The 26,302-nt window shown below is 41.1% G+C and overlaps 1 protein-coding gene across 2 annotated transcripts in view; it reads right to left on the reverse strand.

Moving 5' to 3' along the window:
• Nucleotides 1-8,788: 8,788 nt before the first annotated feature.
• LOC124300568 (neurotrimin-like) overlaps nucleotides 8,789-26,302 on the reverse strand; it is a 49,255-nt gene continuing 31,741 nt past the window's right edge. The window contains exons 4-8 of one of the 2 annotated variants that reach the window (XM_046754794.1): nucleotides 20,339-20,497; nucleotides 15,882-16,010; nucleotides 15,066-15,203; nucleotides 12,659-12,808; nucleotides 8,789-10,725 (exon numbers count right to left, since the gene is read on the reverse strand). In XM_046754794.1, the coding sequence (XP_046610750.1) occupies nucleotides 10,466-10,725; nucleotides 12,659-12,808; nucleotides 15,066-15,203; nucleotides 15,882-16,010; nucleotides 20,339-20,497 (836 nt within the window). In that variant the 3' untranslated portion in view covers nucleotides 8,789-10,465. The remainder of the gene's footprint in view (nucleotides 10,726-12,658; nucleotides 12,809-15,065; nucleotides 15,204-15,881; nucleotides 16,011-20,338; nucleotides 20,498-26,302) is intronic. The other variant, XM_046754796.1, reaches the window with a different exon arrangement.

Consider the following 26,302-nt stretch of genomic DNA (forward strand, 5'->3'; position numbering starts at 1 on the left):
CGCGGCAGGAGCAATTTTCTATCCCCGCTGAAGTGATTTCAAGTCTGGTGACATTACCGAGGGAGAGGTCAGTCTGGGCTGAAGTTCCGTCGCGCCTTTTACCTGCAGCGAGGGTAATACGAGCCAGTGGCGGAATAAAAAGGGCATCAATTATTATAAAACAGCGAAGATATTCCGCGTCCTTGCAGCAACCTACCTTGCGGAATATTATTCAGAGCATTAGGTGTTCTCTCGACCGCAAAGAATTACCATAAAACTCCTATCTGCCACATCTATGACAAGGGGGTGAGAATGCCACCCGCGTCTGCAGGCACTGCCTTGTTGTTACGCCCGTTTATGATCTTTGAAATATAAAAAAAAAAAAAAAAAAATCAAGTACGGGGACGCTTCGAGCCTGCAGATTCGTCGAACACAAACGTAGCTTACACATGTACGAAGGAGCAGAGTCAGAGCTGACCTATTTATAATGAATTCTTATTGAGTTGTTGGATGTGCCCGGAAAACGGTAATAATTATTCGATGCAACGAGTGAAATGCTCGATGCAGGTGTACCTGCACAGCATATTATATTCTACGTTACTCGCTTATAGCTGCATAACGTACATAAATTACATGGGGAAAAATTATATCACCATTTCGGTTCGATCTATCTCTTCATTATCAACTCATCAGGCGAATAGATTTTACCGACTGACAATTATTGACTGTGATCAGAAATATTTTCCAGTTTGCAGATATTAGATCGAAGTTTCCTTTTAAGCCGGTCTAAATTACACGAGCAAATCTATTTCGTGGGAGCTGTGTCTTCCTAACGTTTCAAATTCTGCAGGTGGCTGTCCTTTCTTGTTCATGTTTAAGCATGCTCGTTCACTTTGGACGTATTAAAAAGCGAAGAGTAACTGCAGCGCGCCTCGTCGGTCCTCGGGTAGAATGTTCGGAGCTTTGAGCCGTAACGAATCTTAATTATCTCGAGATCGCTGCACGTTTGTCTCGCGATGTAGGTCTACCGGTATACGGTGGAGAGAGATACCTACGTTGGTTTTCACCTCGTGTACTTCGGGGCGACCTAGAACCAAGAGAAATGGCGTAAAACAGAGTTCCGGAAACTGAGCGTGTGCACTGTATTGTATTCGGCCCCTCAATCGCAGGTTGTAGATATGTACACACACGAAGTTTGCGGATACATCTAACTTGGCCCGGTACGTGTTACCGGCAGAAACTCTGCTGCTGGAAACTTTTTACAAAATGTAATTGACAGTTGAACCTGGCAAGTTCCTGCATTTCTTATGCATCGATGGTACGGGGGGCCGAAATAAGTTCTTAGCTCATCCCACGTGAGGAAAAACTTACCTGGAAAGTACCTGACAAGATCTTAAACCCTGCTGGAATTCCTCTGGGTCGCTGTGAGAAGCAGCCGTTACGTAAAAGGTGCTTGCAGTGCGATCAATGCGCGCCAGTCATCCTTCACCGTATGTAGCAATAAGTCGCGGATGAAAAATTAATTTGCTCACAGTGCAACTACGAGCTGCTCTCGTTGAAAGTTGTTTTTCAGAATAAAGAAATTTACATCCATCTGCAGAAGGTGTTGCCGATGAGGTTTAATAATCTGGGGTTGTAGCGAGGTTGAATTTTCATGAACTTGCCTGAAAACCAGTTATCGATAGTTTTAGGTAATGCAAATTTTTGTCGCATCAAATCAGCCAAGATTCTCGAACGTTTCGACCGTTTCTTCGTGATTTATTTCCATCATTTATTGTAGTATGATATTCTTATCAGTGATATCAAGATCTGCGACAAGGTTTTCAATATTAATGGTATCGCGTTGCTTGCGAAGAAGGAAGGATTTTTATAACTCGGCATTTATAGTCGTTGCGCGCTTCTACACTGCAATAGCTACAGACAAGAGCGGTTTTCCTTTGTCGGGAAAGTTTTTATGTACACGTTTTCTCCGACGTTTATATATATTTATACCACCTCTGAAGAGGCCGTAAGCTGAACCATTCTATTTTACACCCCACAACACTCCGATTTACACCCGGTTTTTATGTGCTGTCAATTTTTACCACGCGTAGGTATGCATCAAATTCGATCCCATTGAATTACGGTTCGTGCTGTCCGTCGTCTTAATCTCACATTTAGCAACAGTGTCCGCTTGAAATTGACTCCACCCAAGAGCATTAATTTAAACGCATAATCATCCTGCATGCTTTCGGCTTAGAAAATTGCGCTGTATCAACGCCAGAGTTTTCATTACGACGACCTCTTCCACTGTTCGTACCGTTGCAAGAAATGCTGGATGCTCGCGAAATTTTCCAACAACGGTTGCTGAAATTGCTATCCTCTTGCCATTCCAAGGGAAAATCTTTAAGCTGCAGGACACAATGCAATGTTTGCGGCACACGCAACCAATCTCTCCACGTTCTGTATTATTCCTCGGTACGCCAACGTCTGGTGCTCTCGCGAATGTGCACCGGATTTTTATGCCCAACGATATCGATTTCAATAAGTCAAATCCTTCTTTACGTTCGAATTCCTGGCCATCCGAGGTTCCTGCACCGTACAAAATATATCCTCGGTACTTTCGGCGCGGGCTTCTGGTATGGAGTCTGTACCTGTACCGCGGTTTGCTTGGGGAGATTTAAACCGTGTGAAGGATAATTCCACTGGTAAAGGTCCGTACACTGAGACATCTCAACGACGGAAAACGAGGCTTTAATCGGTGAGTGTACCCGGAGGAACGTATGGGTCACGATTCGCGAAAGGATTCCCATAATAGCATCACGTTGGCCAATTAGCTAGTCTACTGTCTGAGCTTATCTAATAATTCCCGCATGATATTGTTGATCCTTGTATTCTGCTCTGCATGCGCGATTCCCACTGTTGCTATATCCGAGTCCACTGGAGGTATTGCATTTAAGGATCGGAGGTCCGAGAATTACCCAACTTGATTATCTGATGAAACTGAATCGTCGAATCAATGCCGGTTACGTTTAGTCAGATGAACTGCAGGCTATTTATTGCAGGAAAAAAGGATGATATAACGGAAAAAATCAACAAAGGAAAACTTTTACGTTTCATTAACACGAGGAAATGAAATGTTTTTTCTAACTCCTGGGGCGTGGCTGAGGTGAATACCACTGGGGTTTGGGGTTAGCACTACGAGTTAAGAGATCTCCAAACATCCTGCGTAACCGAGTCGAGTCTGCAGGTCGTATTTCGACGTTAATGTATGTATATATACTAGGTAGCGCTTTACAATTAACTGTTTAAACGTGGAATCCCAACGGTACTTGACTTGTAAACACACCCTGTCTACCGACCTTATACATACACCATCACCGCTGTTACGTACGAAATGTGGGCGTATTAATTAGCTGTCCATAGTTATTCATTAGATTGCTATTCAGGCATGGCATAATTTGGCATGAGTGTTATTGGCCGATCAGGTGGATGGACATTTTCAGAAAATTGATGGCATGTCAAGTAAAGAAGAATGTACCCTTACTCGTCGGTAGTTAATGAATAGTATCCGAGCACCGATCGTATGTTATCTTTTAATCAAAGTCAACTTTCTCACAATCAGCTACAGTGGACGAATTATTTTTCATACTGAAAAAGTATGTGCCACTGATAGAAAAGTGGGATAGCCACCTAAAATGGAGCAGTTACAACTTCAAGTACCACAGATTTGTCAGTTAGTGGTTATCAAACCTCGTCGAACCGTAACTAGTTTCTTTAATCGTGTGTGACTATGCTGCCAATTATTCCCCGCGTCAATCAACGGCATGGGTTGCTGGGTGCTACTTATCGTGGTGTGCCGGTTCCAAGGTTTCGAAATTGAATTAACCGCTCACGCAAAGTCGAGACGCGTGAACGTTCGAAACACTTCAGACTTGAATGCTCGTTGGTACAATCGTAGGAAAATTTTCCCCGTGGAATTTTCAAGAACGAAATATTGCAGAGTCCTAATTTCATGCTCTATGCATATGGCAAGACAAGGGGCAAAGAGCGTGATTAATTTTAGGCTTCCCGACCACGCAATTTGTACCTATGTATAAACGATCGTACTGTATGGTACCGAATGAGGGCGTATCATTAAATTAGCCAGCTAATTAATGTATTTATAATGTTTATACGCAATTAATGAAATTATTCAAGAGGCGTTCGCTTCAATCAACAGATTTCTGACTTGTTACGCGTGTATAATGATGAAGCCATAGTACTTCAAACAGAAATTAACACCACACCTCTTATCAATGTGTTTATGAATGTATGGAATAATTGAAGCAATGAATATTATCTCACGTAGAACCTCATCAGATACGTGAGAAATCTTAGTTGTCTGTACAGCTTCTGAAAGGAGTTGTTACGGAGCTCGCTAATGGGCGGCATGTTTATTGCACCTTGACTTACTCGATGAGATTATCTACTAATTCGACATTCTTGTGATATTAGCGTTCATTTTTCATCAAGTTTTAAGTCTGAAAAAAAAAAAAAAAACTATGTAAGCTAACATTGATTGGCTTAGACCCTCCTGAGTATTTGTCAATCGGAGAGGTATTTTTGTCAGAGTGACATCAATTTAAGGATATCATAAATTATTCATACAATATTCGTTGGAGTTTATAACATTTATTACTTCATAACTCATTGTCAAATGTTTCTGTTCAGCCTATACCTTGATGGTAGGAATCGCCAAAAAATTAAGGTCTATTTTTTAACACTTAAATCACGTGAAATGAGATGCCAAAATAAAATTTTGCAAGATATGCCCAAAAGCAAAGGTAGGTCATACCTTGTGTGCCGATATGCGCGAGTCGAACATCATTGAAACACAAGTCCTACTGCCAAGAAGGGAAGAAGATATTCAGAACCGCAAAGGACGGAAAGCAAACAAGCTAATTAATAGTCTGAAATTAATTGAATTACATCAACATCCACGCGCCGCCGACATCGCTCATTACGACGAACACAGGGGATATTATTAAACAAAGAGCCAAGCCTGTATCAAAGGTGTGAGGTATACGCGCGTATACATATACAATGTACAGATGTAGCATAAAGCTCACGTATACCTGTGTTACCAGGAAGGTGAAAAACACCGATCATTATTCGAGACGGATGGCAGTCGGGCGGTAAATTTAAAGGGGCCTTTTCTTGATCATCAGCCGATAGATCAGAGGCCCGTTAATCTGCTTGAAAATACGTGGCTAGGCTCGATCTCGCGTCAACCGAACCTTGTCAACGAACATCGATCGCCCCCCGAGTTGACTCCAAGCCCCGCTATCAGCCCTCGCGAATTTTCCGTCGGTAGGTATTGAAAGTGTGCGGGACTTGAGCCCCATTGGGATGCGTAGCCGGTAGTTTTTAGCTCGTACTTGAACCCCGATTAACATTCTCCGGGTACGTGATGCCGGCTACTACGGACCGCGTATAGGGTGAATTTTCCCTTCTGTAGTCAGCTCGCTCGCTCGTTGCTCCCGTTGTTGGAGGCCAGGGCGAGTTTTTGACGTTTGCCGAGTCTTCTCGTCGGACTGCACGGGGCTGCCTGCAAGGAAACCCGAACTACCAGAGTCCTGCCGAGGCATTTAATACCCACTTGTCTGACCCGTACGAGCTATCGACCGGAGCCACCACGCCGTCCGCCACGGAGATTTACTGCCTTAGTTACTGCGCCTAATACGGCTAGGTGCGCTCACGATTGGCCGGCTTCATAAAAATATAGATCATGCTCCGAGTTTTTTCTCCCCCTCAATCTCTCTTTATCCTTTTTGCCATACTTTCTTTTCACGTTTTAAACTAATCACTTCCGAGGGTACATGCCCAACTCCGCCTTTTTACTCCTCGCGGCAAAAACCCTTTACCAGAAATGAAGTAGACTTGAGTATACGCGTATGATGTAGGATTTTTATACGATCCTGCTCTCACTTTGGAATCTGGTTTCTGATGCGACTACGTACGTTTGCGTTTGAGCACGGGAAAACCCTGTGGTTTTTTAACTTACAGAACGGATCGTCGCACCGCAAGATCAAACTACGTCCTTGACGCAAAACAGTCCTCAGTGGCCGAGTGGTTTTCACGTCAGACTGATAGCTTCTTGCGAAGGAATATTTAAAACTTCACCCCGAAGAGTTATCAGGAACGGAGAATATTACATCATCTATATAATACAATATAGTTGCGCAGGAAAAATATGTGCAAATATTTGCTCAACGCGATAAATCGTTCACCGATTCCTGTCGACTTTGAAATCGTATTGCAGAAAAATTTGAACGCGCTTTTCTTCAACACGAAAATTTCCTTGCTTTCAATACGGCTAATGACGTACAGCCACAAATGCACGCGTTATCCGTGTACAGTAGCCTATTATATTTACCCAGAGAGTTGGGTATTTGGAGACTTCAGTTTACTTGAAAGTCCAACAAGAACTTCCCATCGCTCCCTCCGATGCTTACGTAAAGCTTTTTTCGAAGCTGAGATGCGCTTGCGTTCGTCAATGTTCATTTATTAATTATCGATGTAAAACGGTCGTATTTTGAAAGTCCTCTATTAGTCTAAAAAAGAAATCAAAGGTACACGGGAGGCAGAGCTGAAGACCCGTTGTCACTCACTCATCAGGCAGGTGCTAACAGATTAGATTCCGACCTGCAACAGCTTGAAGAGTCGATGAAAACCCTTGAGATTGAATCGAGTTTCGATGGACACCGGTTGAGAGTTCCCGCCTCCTGGCATCGACAGCTGCTTGACGCCCCTCGATCTTTCGGAGTGAGAATTTAACGGAAGCAATTATTTATGATTTATTTCAAGGACGTGAAAGAAATAGCTGCAGCTACGTCCCACCTTCAATTTCCTGCAGGAAATTTCCACTTCCAAAAATTTGATGCCGAGTGTCCCTCCTGCAGCGCGACGTGTCTGTAAATTGATTCACACCATTCAACTTCTACAACCCGAGCTTCGTGTCGCCCTATACAGCTGTTCGTATTATTCGATATCAAATTTACATTCCGCCGACTGAATCAGAGGAGACGTTCTATTTAAGTGTTTCACCGACAGCCGGAGATGGCTTCTGTCGTGTAAGCTGATTGCGTGCTGCGAATCATCAGCTGGGCCGTAGTGGCCATTGGTTCTTCAGTCACGGTACAGGGACCTTTTTTGAAGGGGTGCAGGATTGATTTCAGCAGTAATTACACTCGACGGAATCATCGGATCTGATGCCATGGAATCCTCAAAACACACACAATCATCTTCAGCTTATAAGGGACTGCCAATCTCAATTAGTGCCACGGGCGAAATTCTACATAGCTGAAGCGTCAAGCCGATAACGTATCACGTTTTCAGAGGCGTACAGAGAACACCCGAAATCAATACACCTGTAGACTAAATTATCAGATGTAAAATGTTGCCCAAGATAATCCCCGCGGTCAAAACGAGCCTTCGTGATTATACGTATACCGGATTCCCTGTTAGAAGTCAGGCTTATACCCGAGTGAAATGAATCAGTGCACCATGTATGAGGATAACGATGTTCGATCGAATGACTATACGTTTGTCGTTCGGCTTTTTTCTTCAATATTATTTGTGGAAGCGTTTGATATAACAAGCCTTGTTCCTCGTGTGATTCGAACATCGAATCATTTTGCTTCGCTGTTGAATATTGCGAAACGATAAATTATGATTCTGGCCGATTTTCCCTTACTTGGTATCTTTTCCGAATAACCGCAATCGCTTTTCGGCTAATTTAACGTTGGTAACCAGGTCCGAGAGTTGACAACGACAATAATTTCGGAACGAAAGATATTCTCGGTTCGTCTAAGCATGCAGGCAGGCTTATAGCAAACAATTAAAAATGATCTCACCAACCGAGCTCGCGAGTGTTGAGGAAACGGGTTCAAACAAAACATCCCCTCAACGGGTTAGCAACGTTTGTGAAATTAGCGAGGACCTGCACACGCCTGCCTGGTCATAATTATTCTCTCACATCGTCCCCGCTGTGCTCGGGCAAGTTAGGTGGGTGTAAGACGTTGTCGGCAAGACGGTTTTGGGTAATTTAATACGGGTACTGACACGGAAAACGTTCCAGTCGTAAGAACCGTCTACATTCTCACCAATTACAGTAAAAACCGCAACGTCGCAACGATAACTCAGTTGGAGTCTGCAGAATCGCGGTGATATATATTATAAGCTTCATTGCCTTCGCCGATTTACGAGGATCAGCGAATATTCTCTGCCGCTGGAACCTCGTCCGGTTCGGAGGCTTATGCAAATTCCGCCTTATCAACTAAAGTGGACAAATGATCTACCGGCTTCCTACCAAGTATTAATCGACGATGGCCTCTGTATATAATGCATTCCTTTCGATACCGAATGCAACATTTCGCATGGTAAACGCTGACCCAATAGCTTCGGCTATTCTCCTTAGTTGGTAAAGGTAGGTAAAGCTTCGGCGGTTCGCATCCACCCTTATTGAGCAATGGTTCGGATATTTTCGACCACCCCCGCAACTCTGTTGATCAGGAGAATCACATTCTGCGAACCTGACACACAGTACGTCGGTAAAAGCAGTTTCTATTGGTAAGTTTTTTATCGAATGATAATATTAGGGGATGTTTTCGTTGGGTCGAAATTGCCAAAATACCGGTACTGAAGATTTACTTTTTTTCATTTAACTGTGAAACCGGAAAGTTATTGAATACGCAGCATGATTTTTGGTGCAAGCTTTATTTTTTAGAAGCATGGAGCAAGGAAAAGGAAAAACATGTTCAATTGTTTTGATAATATTGCACAACTTACGATATTTTCTAACATTTATTACTACTTGATATACGTTGACATAAAATTTATTTACAGTAAATTGACACGTGACATTGAATGTAAAAACTAGTTTCATACTTTATCTGATTATATTTACACGTCCCTGAGGCTTAAACTACGTATGATAGATACAATGAAACTTGTTCTCGGCACATCATCGTCATCGATCTAAGCGTAAAGCATATAATTATAGATATTCGTTTGTCTTATTTCTAGTATACTTACTGCTAACATGATTCTATATTTACATACAGCACATATAATTCACTATCGCTATAATTGTACATTTTACATGTGTGCCAATTTTCAATTATCGATAAGTACGTACAGACTGAAAGGTAAAAGGCAATTGGACAATTCTCATTCGATATTCATGTCCAATTGCCCCGTGTTTGACGAACTAGAAACAAAACAGTTAACAATCCAAATAATAATTCGGCACTGCATTGCTCATTGCCAAAAAACGGATTTACATAATCACCAGGATTCCGAAACGTTCATGCTTCGTATTCGAATCGATTAGGCGAAAGACACGATTCAAGGGTAATAGGTACAGGTACGATCGGAATGATTAACCGAATATTTTGCCGCAAAGTATCAAAACTTTGTTCATTGTTCGTTCGCACATTGGAGATCTTTACCTTGAGCTTAAGTTGTGATTTAAAATAGGGCCAGAGTCTTGCCTCGTTTACTTTTAATTAAAAACGAGACAGAAAATGTAGGGCTTTACATCGGGTTGCGAGAATAATCAGATTGGAAAACCAACTATGAAATGTATATGCGTATCATTGACGAACCTGCCAGACATTGTCGTTGGTAAAGGATCGTTATTGTCTGAAGTCTACTTGAAACGGCTAGGAATTTACCATATATTCCTGTGAAATTCATTGAAATGACGAAGTTGAAAATAAAGTCGTTCGAACGGTTTTATTGTTAAGTGAATTTGAAGGATGAATTTAGAACACCCGGGTGGAGGTAATTTGACTTATTGTTAAACCATATTTCAAGTAACTTCTGTTCGTCATTGCTTACTAATTTAATTTGAACGCTGTAAAATTATTCCATGTTGTTAAATGCAGGACATAATCGTTATCACAACACCGAACACGAAATTCACATTTATAACGAAACAAATTTTCCACAATTACTCCGCAGCCTATATTTATTCGTATTGTGAATTGGAAATTAGGTTTCGTTGAACTAGAACGAAGAATTTCGTAATCAATGTTTCATTAATGCGGAATATCTATTATATTGCTTTTAAATCAGACGATACTATAATCCTTTTGCAAATTGAATTGGTGGCACAATATTTTTGGCTACTAATTTTGACAAAATTTTTAGCATCATACTTCTTCTACACCTCCGTACGTCAAATTGGATTGAAAAAAACAGCATCTGATACTTCGCTTAAGACTTATCTATCAACATCTGAAGTAGTTTGGCGAACAAAGTTGATTCGATTTTAAACAAAAAACACACGTGCTTTAGAGTGTCCACAAAATTTCCAAAACTTTCTTTCGCATAATTATTTCGTTTTCTCCCCTCTTCAAACACGTCTCGCATAAATTCACGTACACGTTGTACCTAATCATTGGATTTGCACATACAAAATTACCAACAATTTTTTTTCAATTTTAAACGCTAATTAAATTTATGTTGGAAATCTTCCCCCAAGAATTGTGATGATGGTTGCCATTCCAAGAACGAGGAGATGGCGACTCGTCGTTGACGACGACGTCGCCGAGTCAAAATCTGTCAGCTCCTCGTCCCCGTCACCGTTGTCGATGCCGTTTCCCATTGAGCTGCCCTTCGTCGCGGCAGCCTTTTTCTCCTGATTGAATTCACTTATCCAGGATTTTTTTGACTCCCTTCTCGCGTTTGGTCTGTGCGTTGTCGATGGCGCGGCAATCCCTGAAATCGACGGTGGTAATTATTGTCATAGGGAATAAAATGCACGTACGTATGGAAAGTTTAGAATGGTAACAAAATTCAAAAATTTACGTGGCAATTTTGGAAGCGTAATTAACGATAAACAAACACAATATGCAATTAGCCCGTCAAGTTATGCAGGACGTGATGTGTGCCACTCGACTAAAATTTTCGTTCTCTCGTCGTGTTAAATTGAAAAATTTCAATATCTTCAATTTGTTTACACCACCTCTCCTCTTTTTTATCCAATTTAACAACAATCGAATCGCGGACGGAAGCTTAATATGCGGGGTGAAATTTTCTAAATTAAATACAATCACAGCACTCGGTCCGAATGAGGTTTCAAAAGCACATGTGTAATTGGAGTGTACAATTACGAGGATATGACAAAAATAAATGGAAACAAACTAAATCGCCTCACTTGACGAGAATACAAATATTATAATTGGTTTAATTTTTCAAAAGTGGTGTAGAATGTAATAAAGAGGAATGAAACTTGAAAGCTTTCTCGACAGCTTCTACACACTTGGAATAAAAATAAGTTATCAATTACCGCTGATTATAAGTACCGATTCGTTACGATATGGAACGCTATCATTGGCAGATTGAAATTACATGAACCGCCACGCCATTTACTTTCATCGACTTGAATTCATATCGCTAATTAATACTCTCCTTGGCAGGATAAATATAGAATACAAATACATGGTCGTTACGTGACGCCGTGGGTACATAAACAACTCTCCGGCAATTATGTGAGAAATTTTCGAAAGTCTCCTCGAGACCGTTTTTGCAATGTAAAATTGTAATTTCATACTTCTAATTAACCGAGGGCAATCAATTAAGTCTGGAGGCGCGCAGGCGAGTATAATAGACGGTCTGAATAGAGCTGGCTTTACACGGCATGCCACTTAAATTGAATGAAAGACGTTGAAATAACACAGACGTGTGGAGGAAACCTCAAACTACTTGCTCCCTACCCCAATCTCCAGTACTTTGGTTTCTGGTTGGGAGCTTTGGACTCGGTTACGTCAATACACGTGGCTGGCAACCGCCTGACTACGATACGCCCATAAGCCTACAATACACGAAACCCCTGCACTGTTTCCCGAATGCAAACGCACGCTGAACGGTCATTAGCTAACGAACTGGCTGATTTCGATGATGCCTATTTACCCCTCCATTTCCTTACTAAACACCCGCGTCGTTAGTTCGGGGCTTCCACGATTACGGGATTCTCGCGTGCGGCGAATCACCGTTTCGCACCCTATTTGAGGAATAATCGAAACGGACACTCGAAGTCGAGGGGCAGAGTACTCCTTGCCCAATATTCGCACGCCGATAGATGAAAGAAGTGGAAAAACTATAATGTATCTTATTCGTACAGCCAGTTTCAAACGTAAATACGGTTAAGTGTTGAATTACAATTCTATAATTCCTATGTTTTAATTTATACCTGCGTATAATAAACGTTTTTGTCTACCACGTCCGCATCCTGCATATTTATGCTCTTTGTTCCGGCTTTTCTCTACGTTCCCCCACAATCTTGTCTCTCCCAAGGATTTCGTCAATTTCAAAATTTAGTTGTCCAGGCACCCTTTGTCAGAGCAGACGTGTTCACTCCGTGAGTCATTTTCAACCATTTGTCAATCCACTCGTGTTACAACATAACAAAATCATTCAATTACACTACCAACTTGTTCAATACATTCGTTACTGTTTTCAATCACTATCAACATATGTTTCAAACACCTGTACTTCCGTAATTGGCATTACAGGGTTTCATGTGACATCTGACGTAAGAAAAGGGTAAGCTTGTAATTGAACACAATGCAAAAAATAAATACATAAAAATAATAGCCTTCGATCGTATAAACTCAAATGTGGACAAGATTAATTCTTACCGTATACTTACTGTTTAATTTAATTGTATCCTCTGTTTCTCCAAGAGCGTTTTTGGCGACGCACTTAAACGTTCCAAGATCCTGTAACTGCACAGCTCGAATCGTTAACTCTATCACGCTCTCGTATCCGGTGGAGCTTGAGGCAATTTTGAAGTTATCATCTGTAATAAAAGAAGAAGTTCATACTCAAGCTACAACGTCGCTTTGATGTCTTTAACCTTACAATACTGGATCAGAAATAGGTATACCTATATATGGATGTAGGTTGACGACCATTTATTGTGCGTAACATTATTGACAGGGTTATCATTTCGCGTTAAGTTGGCTAACTGAACTCGAACGGTCGTTAAATGAGCTATTTGTTTTAGTGGCACAGTTTTGCAAGTACGGAACTTTTATTGCGGCTGCACGCCATCCAAAGAAACTTTACACGCGTGTTTACAGGAACTGAGGAAGCACTTGAGAGCGTGCCGGCTACCGTTGAACACAAGCACACAAACATTACTTACCCTCGGCAAAAACACGATGTCGCGTTGTATGTGCGCCTCGAATAACGCCGTGTAAATAAATTACGTATCCAGAATATAAAATCATAAAAATCTGGTAGTGGTGGATAAAATAAAAATTTTAAAGTTCGACGGTAAAGAACGTTCCCGCTTCTGAAATGCAAACTGGTAGACCGTTCAAATTCACTAAATTTAAGCCTGTTTATAACTGAAGAGCACGTACATATCGCGAGGGTGGTTTATATATATGTATATATATACGTGTATTTCGAGATTTATTCCCGTAGAGATACACGCGTTCTATAGAAATGGCGGCGCAGTGCCGCATATATGTACAACTATATTATATATATATATATATTATATACACCTTTGCGAGCTTATCAGACTGACTTGTACAACTCGCAAGTCTGTAAATATTTCATAGCTGCACGCAAATATTTTGACAGTACCGTTATTCGTAATAAATAACCCCCGGCTAAAATTTAACTGAGAAGTAAAATCCGAATGGCACGCGTTAGCAGCTTTTAATTGTCAAAGTTTCGAAATAATTTTTTCCGTCCCCATTTTCATTTCTTATATTTTTACGCAACTTTCCTCGTTTGAAATTAATATGACGTAAATAAATGCGAATTGTACTTGGTAATAGTTTAGACTCTACTTTTTAAACTACCCGTCCTTGAGGGAAAACCCAGAATCGGGAAATATGTATACCTACGTATAATGTTGCGCTTATTTTTAGGAAAAGAGAGCTCTCCGAAGCGAGCTCTCAACTTAATACCTGCTTCGCTCTGGCGTGCAGAACTCGTTACGATTAACCGCTTGTATAAGTATTGTACGCTCGGGGAATTCAATTAACGGTCCATAAAGTAAGTTATAGATATAACTGTATATGGTGCGCCCATTAATGCACAACGTTCAAGCAGCATGTTACTTCTTGCGGTGGATATCTAAATACGTACGAATGTTTTTCAAGAAATTGCTGCGGGCACTTCAGCTTGGTGAATTTTAGTTAGAGTCCAGTCGAACCACTGCTCATTGAACGTAATTTTTAACAAAAATAATTATACTATATTATCTATAAATAATAAAATAAACAACGTTAATAGAAATAATTTTCCGTTATAAATGCGCGTGAAAAAATAAGGGAGAAAAAGTTAACCACCTTGCACGACTGTTGCAATTTACTGTCATTATTTTCAACACAAATTTCGCTGAATAATCGGAAACTCTGGCGAAGGAAGAGACAAATTTTTATATCTTGCGAAAATTCCTCGTCGAGAATGACGAGACGATGAAAGTATATACGAGTTTCAATTAACGCGACTAAGCGCCGGTGGATTGCGTTAAATAATTAGTGTTGCGCGGATGGACTTGACTTAAATTTAATCGCTTCACGGACACCGCATAATGGAGGGTAAGAGATTCGATCAGGAATTTCGCAACAAACTGCAGTTTCGATCCCTATTTTTTTTTTTTTTTTGTTTGCTTGTATTATTCAATGCTCTGATGCTGCTGATTACATGTGCTATAGTATTTCGCGTGATACGTGATTAGAATACATTGGAACGCCTGAGAGCGTAGACTTTTATCGCATCTAAATTTTTCAAAATGGAAAGAATAGCTTTGGTTTAAAAATATGTTTTCCATTTTTTTTTTTTTCTATTATCGATCTGATTAATCAGGAAATTTAAAAATAGCGCTGTTGTACAAGTCGTGAGTTCTGAATTTCTAAGAATTTCGAAATTTCCCTCAGTGTCCGGCGTTTTTTCAAAGGGAAGAGGAAAAACGACAATCTGAAGAAAGGTATGACCACAATTGGATTCCCTGCTAAGTTATTTTTATTTCACCCCAATTTTCGGATCCACGTTGTGGTCGAAATATCGCTGTTTATTTCGCGTCAACTACTCACCGTTGATGATGATCTCATTTGTTGGCCTGGTCCAGTAGGTAATGGGCCTCGGAAATGCCTCACTGCGACAGGCAAGCGTCACTGTTTGGCCCTCGTAAACACCCTCCAATTGTTTTCCAACCCAAACCTTCGGTGGGACTGTGAAAGAAAAGAAAAAATGCCAGGATCGATCAGACGAACAAAAATATGTCGGCATTTGGTATCACACCAGAAAGTTCGAAATTCTAATCCGGAAGATCCCATTCGGTATTGATTTAATCAACAAACTTGGTCACCGTTCGCTGTATTAAAGTTCTCTAGCTTGTGGGTGCAGATAAGCTCTGCGTAAAAGGAGTTTGAATTTCGGGCAAGATTAGCTTCATGAATAAATAAATTTCGCAGAACAAACGTAACATTCCGAGCAGGTACCTTACGTATTACCGTCTACCGGTATACACGCGGTAGTTACAAGATATCCATCCGTGGACTGATGTCTGGGCGAAAATAAACTCGACCAAGGGTGCCCTGCAAATTTCCGACTAAACGATCTTGCGGGCATAAACGTGAGCGTTAAAAATGCGCTCAACCGCGAAAAACTGACGGCCGTTTGAATTCGGATATGTTCCTCGTTTCGCGTACGTCCTATAAACGAGACAAGCGTGTATCGTGCACGCGCGTTTACCCAACTTCCGGAACGCCGGCGTGGCTTCTAAACAACGCTCCGCGTTGCACGCGGCGCTCCGTCCAGGTTCGCCAAAGTATCGCGTAATTCCGGTTACCACGTGTAATCTACCACCGCACACAACTGACGAGACAATTTTGCCTCCATGTACGTACAGTGCACGATGAGGACTATCCGTTTGCTGACTGTCGGCGGCACTCCGTTCGACGCGATGCAGAGGTAGGGACCCATGTGACGCCGGCTGACGCGCACTATCTCCAATTCCGGACCTTCGGTGCTTGTGGCTGGATAAAGAATCAGAATTATGGGTTAATACTCTCGCACTCGGCCGAACGTTAATACCGTTGGCGGAAAATTGGATGGGTCGAACATTGTCGGGAGGATGATACGATCGTTGGAAATAGCGTTGAACTATCGCGATCGAGAGTAGGAATAATAAGTGCCAAAGTTGCAGGCCAAAATAGGTTGAAGGCAATATATACGAAAAATTATCGACTCTTCTCACCATATTCCAAAACTCAATGGCTGCGATCACTCGCGAGAAGCGATTGAAACGGTGTGAACGAGTTTGAAAAAATCAGTTACGTCTGGTGATCGTTATTATTTCGGAGTGGAGCATTGTTAAGAATTCATTCCCGAGCTTTTTATAGTACACATCAAAAGTTGGGTGAAAACTTTTTTACAACGCAAACTGATGAGGTACTCGTCGTGCGTCAAACGAGTGTCTGAAAAGCGGACCATGAAACATACACAAGTTCGATTTAACGAGTCTCGCAGCGGTATATCTGCCAATAGTATTTTACTCCTATTCGAGCTGTAACCTGCTGTTCTCACTGGTAAATTCTGCGAGGGTTTTGACGTGTTTTCCCTCCGGCTTGCCTCTGGGTGTAACGAGTTTTGAACCAGTATGGTTTTTTCGTGTGTTTCTTTAAACGATTTCAATTATAAATTCACCGCGTTTCAATTGATCCCCGTATCGTATAAATATCAACCACAGCCGAGTGAGATGAGGTAAAATAATATAGAAATTATTTATCCGTCGCGGCCATTCCATTTGCGTTTTCCATTCCAGGTATGTTACCAAATCATAATAACCGTGATCAATCACCGAATAAATGATTTGAGTATGTAAAACAACAGTATCGGATGTAATAATAATATTTTTCCTGGGTATTGATACTTTCCACGGTACTGTATTCCATTGTGATTTACTTTTTCGTGTGAGAAATATGCTCTCGCAATCGGGACATATTACATGTAATATTCACATTCGATCATTCCCGGTAGGTAAGTAATACCTCTTTGCCAATGGTATTATAATGATAACTGATAAAGCTCGTTTATTCAGAAATATGGTGCAGCCGTTGCTTGTCACGGGCAGCGAATATCGAAAACCATTAAAAGATTACAGGCATCGGTTGCAGACACGGATTCCAGCGTCAAGAGAAGTCGCACCGGAGTAGCTTTCGAGTTACTTCTGACATAAATGCTAATTCGTTGCCTCGCAATCGTGAGTACACTGTTAAAAATTTCTGTACGGAATTTTCTACACTGTATTCGAAGTTTTAATCGGATACGGAACAGTGAAGTCATCGTACATTTAGTGTTTATTCAATTTACAAATATAATAGATTTACCACACAGTCTAGTACGATCAAATTAATTTTTTGTGTTTTTCTCATAAATTTTATTAAAATAAAAAATATTTATTTTAAATTTAAGACAAATACATAGTAATTTACGTCGCTGCACCGAATTTGTAATTTTGCAAAAGTGTATGCCTTGCGAGTTGCGAAACACGTGAGTAATTAATTAATTGCTGCCTATCACATGTGATCCGTGGCATCGCGAAATCCCGCCCTCATGGATATATCCTACGCATTTCCACCTGTAGGTAACACGTTTCCTACTCTATTGTACCAGTCCGTATAATTTGATATTTACACCGTCGAAACGTGCCTCGACCTTCTCGTCATGATGCATCATGCAATGCACTCAATATCCGTCAATCCTGCAATATGATTTCGTTGAAATAGATAGTGGCGATTTTTGAACGTAGCCAAAGGTAAAACCGAGCCTTGAGAAATCATCCCCTGGATGAAATTGATAACATGTTTTGTAACGAAGGGCCAAGTGAAAGTAGAAAATACTATAAGTGAAAATCATTTTTTATTTGCTTAAAATATACAATTATGGACTGACACCTTGAGTCGAATTGAACAGGCTGCATTGCGATGGTTCCAGACAGTTTGCGAAGGTCTTCGTGTCTCAATTCTTTGAACATCTAATTTTGTGTATCCATAAATTATAATATAGGAAATCGAGATTATAGAAAATAATCATTTCATGCGATTAATGTGGTCGAAAGATTTTCTAAGCTATCGCAATTTTGATACCGAGTTGACTATGATCAACATAAAATGAATGTGGAGGTGAAGTTCAAAAGTACAAAAAATACCACATCTGTCTGTAGGAGCAGATATCACTCGCCTCGGAAAATACTAATTATGGAAGGAAAAAAAAAGCGGATAAAATTGCGGCTGGAAAGTCGAGAGAAAGACGGAAGCATGTGAGAAGGTGCACTATAGGAGGATTTTTCAATCGTCGCCGGCACCTTCGCGACGTCAAAGCCCTTTGTATCCAGCAGCGTCGTGATTATACCAACATCGTAATTTCGACCGGAACCCCGATGACAGTTCCCGTATTGTGAGGAAAAAGTATAAAGAGATTCCCGAGGTTCTGCCGGTCCTAAGCGTCGTTACCGGAGGTCAGGGCCCCTGTCAGGGTGCGACGACGCTGACAGAACGGACGTGAAATATTTCCTCTCACTCTGCGGGCTGCATAATTTATCGAGAAGACGAATCTTTTATCTCTCCTGCCTGTTTCAAGGAATTGCTTGGGCGAATTTTTTTCCTGCCCTATCCACGTTCCAACTTCAAAAAACTCCCACGTTTCTCGCATCTCATAATTTTCTGGTCGTACTGCAGTTTCGACTTACGTAAAGAAGTAGAAGAATGTTGGCGCAAAGTGTCGCCGGATTCTATCCTCTGATGTTCCATTACTTTCATGCATAAGAAGGGCGGTGCGAGTTGGCTTCAACCGATGGCAAGATTTACAGTACCGAACAGATTACACATACTTGTAGTTACTTGTACTTACTTGAAGGCCCTTGATGGCGTAGCGTCGAAAACAATCCAGTCACAGATGCTGTGTAGGTATAATGCCTGTACATATATTCGTAACGTGTGACATCTCTCGAATCGATGGAAACCGAACGATTTACGAAAAATCGATATCTCGAACGATGACGCAAAGTAAGAAGTATAATCGGTACCTCAAAGTTCCGAGGAGTTCAGTCTTCGGCCATCGCTGCGAGAGAAGGCTTCAAGTGTTTTGAAATCCGTTTGACCAATAACTCAAACAGTCAAATGTGAATTGTTCTCAGTGTTCCAAAGTTAGTTTCATCAAGCTAGTTTATTTTTTACGGGCGTGACAGTGCAGTGTTGTGAATTGTGAAACAACGTAAACGCTTTGGGTTCTTTGTGACCGAAGAAGATAAGTTTCCAGCCTCGTTGATTGTCTTCTGCACGGATCCTACCGAAGTATGGGTACAAGGTACTTGAACAAATTTTTGTTATAGTCCACGTGTGTCAGTAGGGTTACTGTTCAGTTATTGAAATGTCACGCCATGTGCAAAACTCTCTTCGGTGCGGGACATCAGTAGAAGAAATTGCTGCAACGACCGATAAACACAAGAGTCAAACTGTCAATAAATTTCTTCCAGTGTGCAGACATTGTGTACCTTTGTGACGGGTAGATCAGAGCTGAATTGGAGAAAAAACTTTCGCTGAACGTTTATATGACTGTGATTTTTTTGAAAAACTCATTCATCGCACTTAAGTATTTTTTGAGAAAATTATCGCTTTTCATGCGCACTAGAGTTGAGGTTGTCAGCATCTAATTCTCTTTTGCATGCCTGTCTAAAAATGACTCGCTATCCCCTGAGACCTTCGCTTCCTCAGCTCGTTCCAATTCCATGACAAGTTTCGTTGCGTGTCTAATACTCATTCGTACGATTCGGTGTATGCATTTTTCTTTTCTTCTTTTTTTCCATTTTCCTTCCCTCACCCCTTTTTCACTAGGTTACCAGACGTTCAATCTAAGATACGATTCGATGTATATTTTCAGTAGCTATACCGCTTCTCGGTTTTCCTGCCCGCATATTTGTCGAATATTTCCAACTCGCACTGCTATCTGAAACTCTCGTTATTTCATCAATTTCCGAAATTTAAAACTAGCTACGACTAAGAGTCGCAGATTGATTCTCGGCCTCTCCTATAATACAATCAAATTTCTTGCTACATCCCTCAAATTCCATCATAGTTTCAATCTACCAATCTGCGATAAGAATCGGCATGTCCGAGGATTGCGTCAGAGTTGCAGTCGAGATGCGTCAGGTCGTCGTGAATGAAAGGACAAAAAGTTGTCAGGGTCTCGACAAAAATTAACCGTACAGAAAATCAATGCTCGATCGAATCTTCCTCCCCGTAGTCCACAAGTACAATTGACGGAGATTTTTTCAAAGAGATAATCATCCAACCGGCAGTCATACCTTCCTGCGTGCTGAACTCAATTATAGGATTGCCGTCCTCGCGGCGCCACGTCACCGAGGGTGTTGGAGTCCCGGTAGCGGCGCACCGAAGCGTCACGTTGCTGCCTTCGCGGACGACCATATCCGTGCTCGTTGGGTAGTCCAGGATGTCCGGGGGCACTGCAACAATTCCGGCGTCACTCTGGTAATTTGTGAGCCATTCGACAAGCCCCAGCCTGCACCCGTCGGGTGCCGAGTGACGTGCTAATTCCCCCATTGTAATCCACCATACCACCCCTTATAATCCATAAATTGTACTACGATATAGACCAAGGCTTGTACGATAGGACAATTATTATCGCCTTTCGGGTAAGAGCGCCGCAGCGTTGAAGAAATCACCGCGCGAGCAGCGTGGCTATTATAAATTGATCGCCATGAATCAAAGTTGTTCGGTAATTCCTTGTGCGGTTCAATAATTTGGCATTAATAGACGAGGTTGTGGGAATTTTTATCTGATAAGCCAAGAAATTTTCTGATATATCTTTGATTTGATTTCTTTGCAATATGTGTGGAAAAGGTTTTTCAATGCGCTGACAGAATGTTTTTTAGTCGTGGTTGGCATACGCGTCTTTAACTATTTTCATCTTTAACCGTAAACAAAAAACGCATTGTAGTTCTGGGTACAAAATGAAAATGAGTATCGAACCAATGAACTGTAATCACACTAAATAGTTACATGTACCAAATTTTCTTGTAATTTCAACATTCATACCGTTGTTGTATAACGATATCCATTTTAGTAGAACTTTCTAGTAACGATGACGGTAATGAAATGAAATTTATCTCAATGTATAACATACCTATACTGTTCAACAGAAGAATGTTATTTCGTACGTAAGTTAAAGTGGCAGGACTTCCTCCGCCAATTTCGCGTGCATATATGGATTGTCTCGAAAGTAATCGAATTTCATTGACGATCAATCATGCTCATTCTCGTTTGCTAAAACTTGCTTTTAGTGCTTTGAGCTTTTTCCATATTTCGGAAATTACTTCGGAAGTTAACATTTCTCAAATTTGTCCGTTTTAAACTTGAAATTGTCGAACGATAAAGCGCGCCAGCGCCGATTGAATAGAACAGGCACCTGGTAATTTTAGAAATATTCCACTCCAGTTGCAAAATATAAGTGAGAATCACGGAAAGGCTGATCGGCTGAATTCTCGTCGAACGGTTTCTGCTGCACGCTCCCTCAGAGACTGTTAATTTAGTAAAAGCGACCGATCTCCCGTCACCGGGTGCGTTTTTTCTCACGTGACTACCGTAACAATTGACGCACACCATCAGTAGCGTATATATCTTATCATTCTGTCACGCACTATTAGTGATTAACTGTGACCTGATACCACGTAGGGCAAATAATATCTACCCTTTGGCACCACTGCCAAGTTTATCGGGCGTGTGAACGACTTGATAACAGTTTCCACTCCTCTGTATGGATATTAGTTTTTATAGATTTTTATTTTGAAGTCTTTTTTTTCTATTCCGACGAAGAAGTCGAAAATCAAATTCGGCTGCTGTAATCAGATTTTCGGTAGGTACTACACTTTATTGACCCAAAAATGTAAATGGCCGTGTCTCGCATATATTGACTTTACTTGTGGACTGTACGTATTTGGTCTCTCTCTCTCTACCTGGTATATAAATTGCTGTGTGAAAATATTTGCATTCTAATTTGTATAATTACCGTAATGCCATTTCATTTCAACGTCTCGGTGGATTTTCAAGCTTGTTTGCATAACTGACACGTGTGGCAGAACCGTTTCCGTTTCCGATTGTAAACGAGCTTTTTGCACGTAAACGTCGGGAGTTCGCGCCACAGCTTGACGCGAGTTATCATTGTTGCCGTATTTGTTGAACGGCAAAGATGTGACGGAAGGTGTGCACTGGAAAATAAATTCGGTTTTTTGTCGAACACCGGTGAAACGGAATTGCGATGATCCATCCCGTATTCACACATCTGCCGGGCTCGATAATTGCGAGAACAAAAAAAAGATCGGTAAAAACGTTTATGAAACAAGTAACGAGGGGCGTGCAACGCCGCGGCGAGAAACGGTTGGATTTATGAACGTTTCACAGGTGAAAATTATAGGCAGCCCTGCAACCAGCCGCAGAAAAACTCTCCGCGAGTCGAATATTCGTTCCTATCGCACGTAGCAGCACCGCTTAATTAATCCAGAACCTATCCGTTCGAAAATCCAGCGAAGCCGCTGCAGTTACTCGTCGATTTTTGACAGCGCAATATTTCGCTTTATTTATACCGCAGGTATACCCTGTTGTACGTAACGCCTCCTGCTACACGCCCGGGGTTCTGGTAAGACCTCGCAGCCGGAATTGCGATGGTATCTGGAAAGCAAAGAGATCTCTTATTTTAGCACCTCCATTTAGAAACCCAACCCGACCCGGCTGACCAGAGGCGGCTGCTCTAACCAGAGGTTGCAACTTCGCCGGTTGTGATAAAGAGGAATTTAACGAGGGGTTGCCGTATGGCTAAACTACGTTTATACAGTTACTTCCCAGAGGGCGGCAGATGGGTCTACGCCCTCACCTTCGCCTTCGCCGTCGCCTCACCTTCGCCCTTCGCCGCTCGGGTTATTAGCGCCGGGGGCACGTCGCCAGGAAGGTGTTTAATAGCTCTCCAAGAGTGCAATCACGTACCGCGAATAGTATATTTTACATACATTTACATCGAATTACCACAAATCGGCGGCGGGGCCCACAGCTTGTTTGAGGAGCGCTGTAATTTGTTTGTGTGGGTCTCGGTGTGTGTGTGGCGTCCGGGTGGAAGATAAGGGTGAGTGTGCCTCGGTGGACGCTGCAGGACCAACCTGTTCCAAACCCTTTTCGATCCCCTGACGTCCTTGGCACACCTAACATCCCGTTTACACACTTGTACAGCAAATTTCAGCCCAAGCCTGCAGCTATGTACGTGAATATGTTGAATGCATCCTTCGAATTATGTAGTATAATTTGTCCAGAAGTCAAACCTTTTCGATCTATTTGAATGGCTGCGCTTGCATTCGTTTACGCTTCTTCGATTTGAGATTAACATTCTGTGTTCATGTTGATGCTTTCAACAAGTTCTCGCAGATTCAGAATTTTCATAATTCATTTATGACGTACATTATTATACAGGTATATATATGTACAGTACTCGTAAATTATTTTTTCGCCAGGAAAGAAAAGAAAAATTTTTAAAACTACGAATTACACTGGAACGAAATTACAAAGAACGACTCAGCATTCAATTTCGGGTTCTAAAATCTGAGTTGTTCATAAAAATGTATAAATTATTACGATTCTCTCTAGCAGCACGTGCACTATTCGTGTTCCACGTGGATGTGTAAGTGTTCGATACTTATAAATCAACAGTCTTCGCAAAGAGAAAGGATCTGCTATGCTCGCCAAATATGAGGAAGAAATGTTTTCATTTTATTGAATAAAAAGAATGTCATTTAATTCGACGAAATAATGAAAACAGCGATTTGTGTCATCAAATGAAACTAACACTGAGTTTGATAAATTCAACAAATTTTTTTCCCCTTGTACACACGCCCCGCACCCTTATTTCCCCCTGGGTTTCCTGCCACCTCTCCGTGACATTTCGCCAATCAACCGCGTTGATGCGGTTGTACGGATCAGAGAGGAGGTTTTCGATCCGAGATGCAAAAACTAGGGAGATATACGGAAATGAGCCGGTCTAATGGAACCCGGGGATTATGACACGACGGTGTGTCCGATCGGTATGCAAATGTGCGCTGGGAAGAATACGTTAAACATCGTGTTCGTTTTGAGGAAAGAAAAGCCCTTATTTTTCGTCCTGTGCACCCCTGCCTTACCTTTTACTACTCTACTGACAATGTTCACGTGTTAAATCATAAAATATGACGAATGAATTCAGCATGTAATTTAATACGTGATTTGTATTGTGAATTCAATCAAATATACAAGAAATTACGTAATAAATCGCAACAGCACAAATCATCGGATATACTTGGTCAAAAATCGTATGGGCAACGCTGCGCGATTTTTGTTCTAGTCTTGTAATTTGTTATATGATATTTTATACATCTTATCGAATTGACCAGACAAATCATGTAATAAGTTACATGTTGAGTTCATTCGATCGTAACATTTCGTGATTTACCGCATAAGCTTGTTTAGTAAGGTATGCTTTGAAGCCTGACTTTCTGAAAAGATTCTCCGATTTACTATTTGGCCATGTACCCGACTTCAAATCGTAACTTTATGGTCAGTTTTTTCAATATCTGGTGTTTCAAATTCACAATTGATCGTAAATCTTGTAATAAAAAATAACAATAGTGTATCAAGTATAACTTATCTAGGATTAAAGTAAACTGCAGGTTAGGCTTCTCATGCATGAAAAGTACTACTGCGAATTTAAATTGGATGTAAGAAAAAAAAAAAAAAACAAAGTTTATCGTCGTAGGGTCGCGTTACTGAGTTTTTAACGAATATTATTCAATTTTTCGAATTAATATCTATCGAGCCATAGTTTGCTAACCTATTTTTAAGAAAAATAAATGTATACTTGAGATCGCGACACAGCATATCGTTCCTCTGATACGTTGATATCCCTGCCCGGAAATATACTAGAGGATGTCACATATTTTAATGCCTATTCGGAGTGCGGTTAACTAGAATTATTAACACGACTGACCCGAAAACCTTATATCCGATAGAACCAGATATAATCGCTCATTGCTTTTCTCAGACAATATAGTTAGATAGAGTCGCGGCCATCCACTTTCATCACTTTCATATTCTCTGATGAAATACCGAGGCTGCAGGTCTGATCGATTGTAGTGGCTTCTGAATTGACGTTATTCGACGAAAACTTCTTTCTAGTTTTTCAGATCGGTGTTGGTTCGAACTTGCGATATTACACTAGAACATAGAATAGCTGGAAATTGTATCAATTTCAGGCAATAACCGAAGTGAGAGCCTGAAACGACTTCAACGATTGTTTCGGATACTCTATCTGAATATAGCGATTCTCAAACATTCGATATCGTCCCTTCTTACATAAAAGAAAAAGAAATTGCAGTGTGGATGAACCGCCAATGCGAACCACAATAATTTTCGTTACAAAGATCTATTGAGTACAACGTGTGTACTGAATTATTGCACGAGTTCATGAAAAATGAATTGAAAAAGTGGTATAGTGTTTAAAGATCAGGCTCAATTAAAACGTGTGACTTCTTTGCATCGTATGATGCACGCGAATAATACTGGTGGATAACCCAAACATATTTATTTAATTTTTAATCTCGAAGAGTTTCAACGTATAAAAAAGGCAAAGATAATTGGACAGATTCTAAACATCTTGAATCGGAATTCGTTTGCAAATGCAGAAGCTACGGTAATTCCTCCCACTGCTGCCTTTCACACGTTACGTGCTGACAGTTAAGCACACATCGCGCGTCCAAAATAAAGCACGACGGCTGTCCCTCGAAAAGCCCACTTGAGATACCCGAGATAATATGAGTGCTCTTCTGAAGTGATAATTTATTCAAGAACTGATTCAAATTTCACAGGAAGGGATTCCTACCGAATGCAGTGACGATAATCATACATGCATTTTTAAATATACGTCACTTATTCCTTGTTCTTCGTCCTGTCCACGCAACGGATATTTTTCACGAGTATGTATAAAAAACGAAGCGTTACTCCCAGCCATTTTCACGTTTACTGCAGGGTGATCGTACCTCACTATCTTCCCTGGTGATCACAGCGAGTTTTTGAGCCCACGGTTTATTTCTTGACATTTGCTCGCGAGCTCATGCGTATACCTCGGAACCACTTATTGTTACTCCCATTACAGCTCTGGACCTTTTCACACGTGATATCCTCGTATTTTAGTGATATAATCTCATACCCACCTCGTCGACGTGTTATAATATTTACTA

Source organism: Neodiprion virginianus, chromosome 3, assembly GCF_021901495.1.
Source record: "Neodiprion virginianus isolate iyNeoVirg1 chromosome 3, iyNeoVirg1.1, whole genome shotgun sequence".
NCBI lineage: Eukaryota > Metazoa > Arthropoda > Insecta > Hymenoptera > Diprionidae > Neodiprion > Neodiprion virginianus.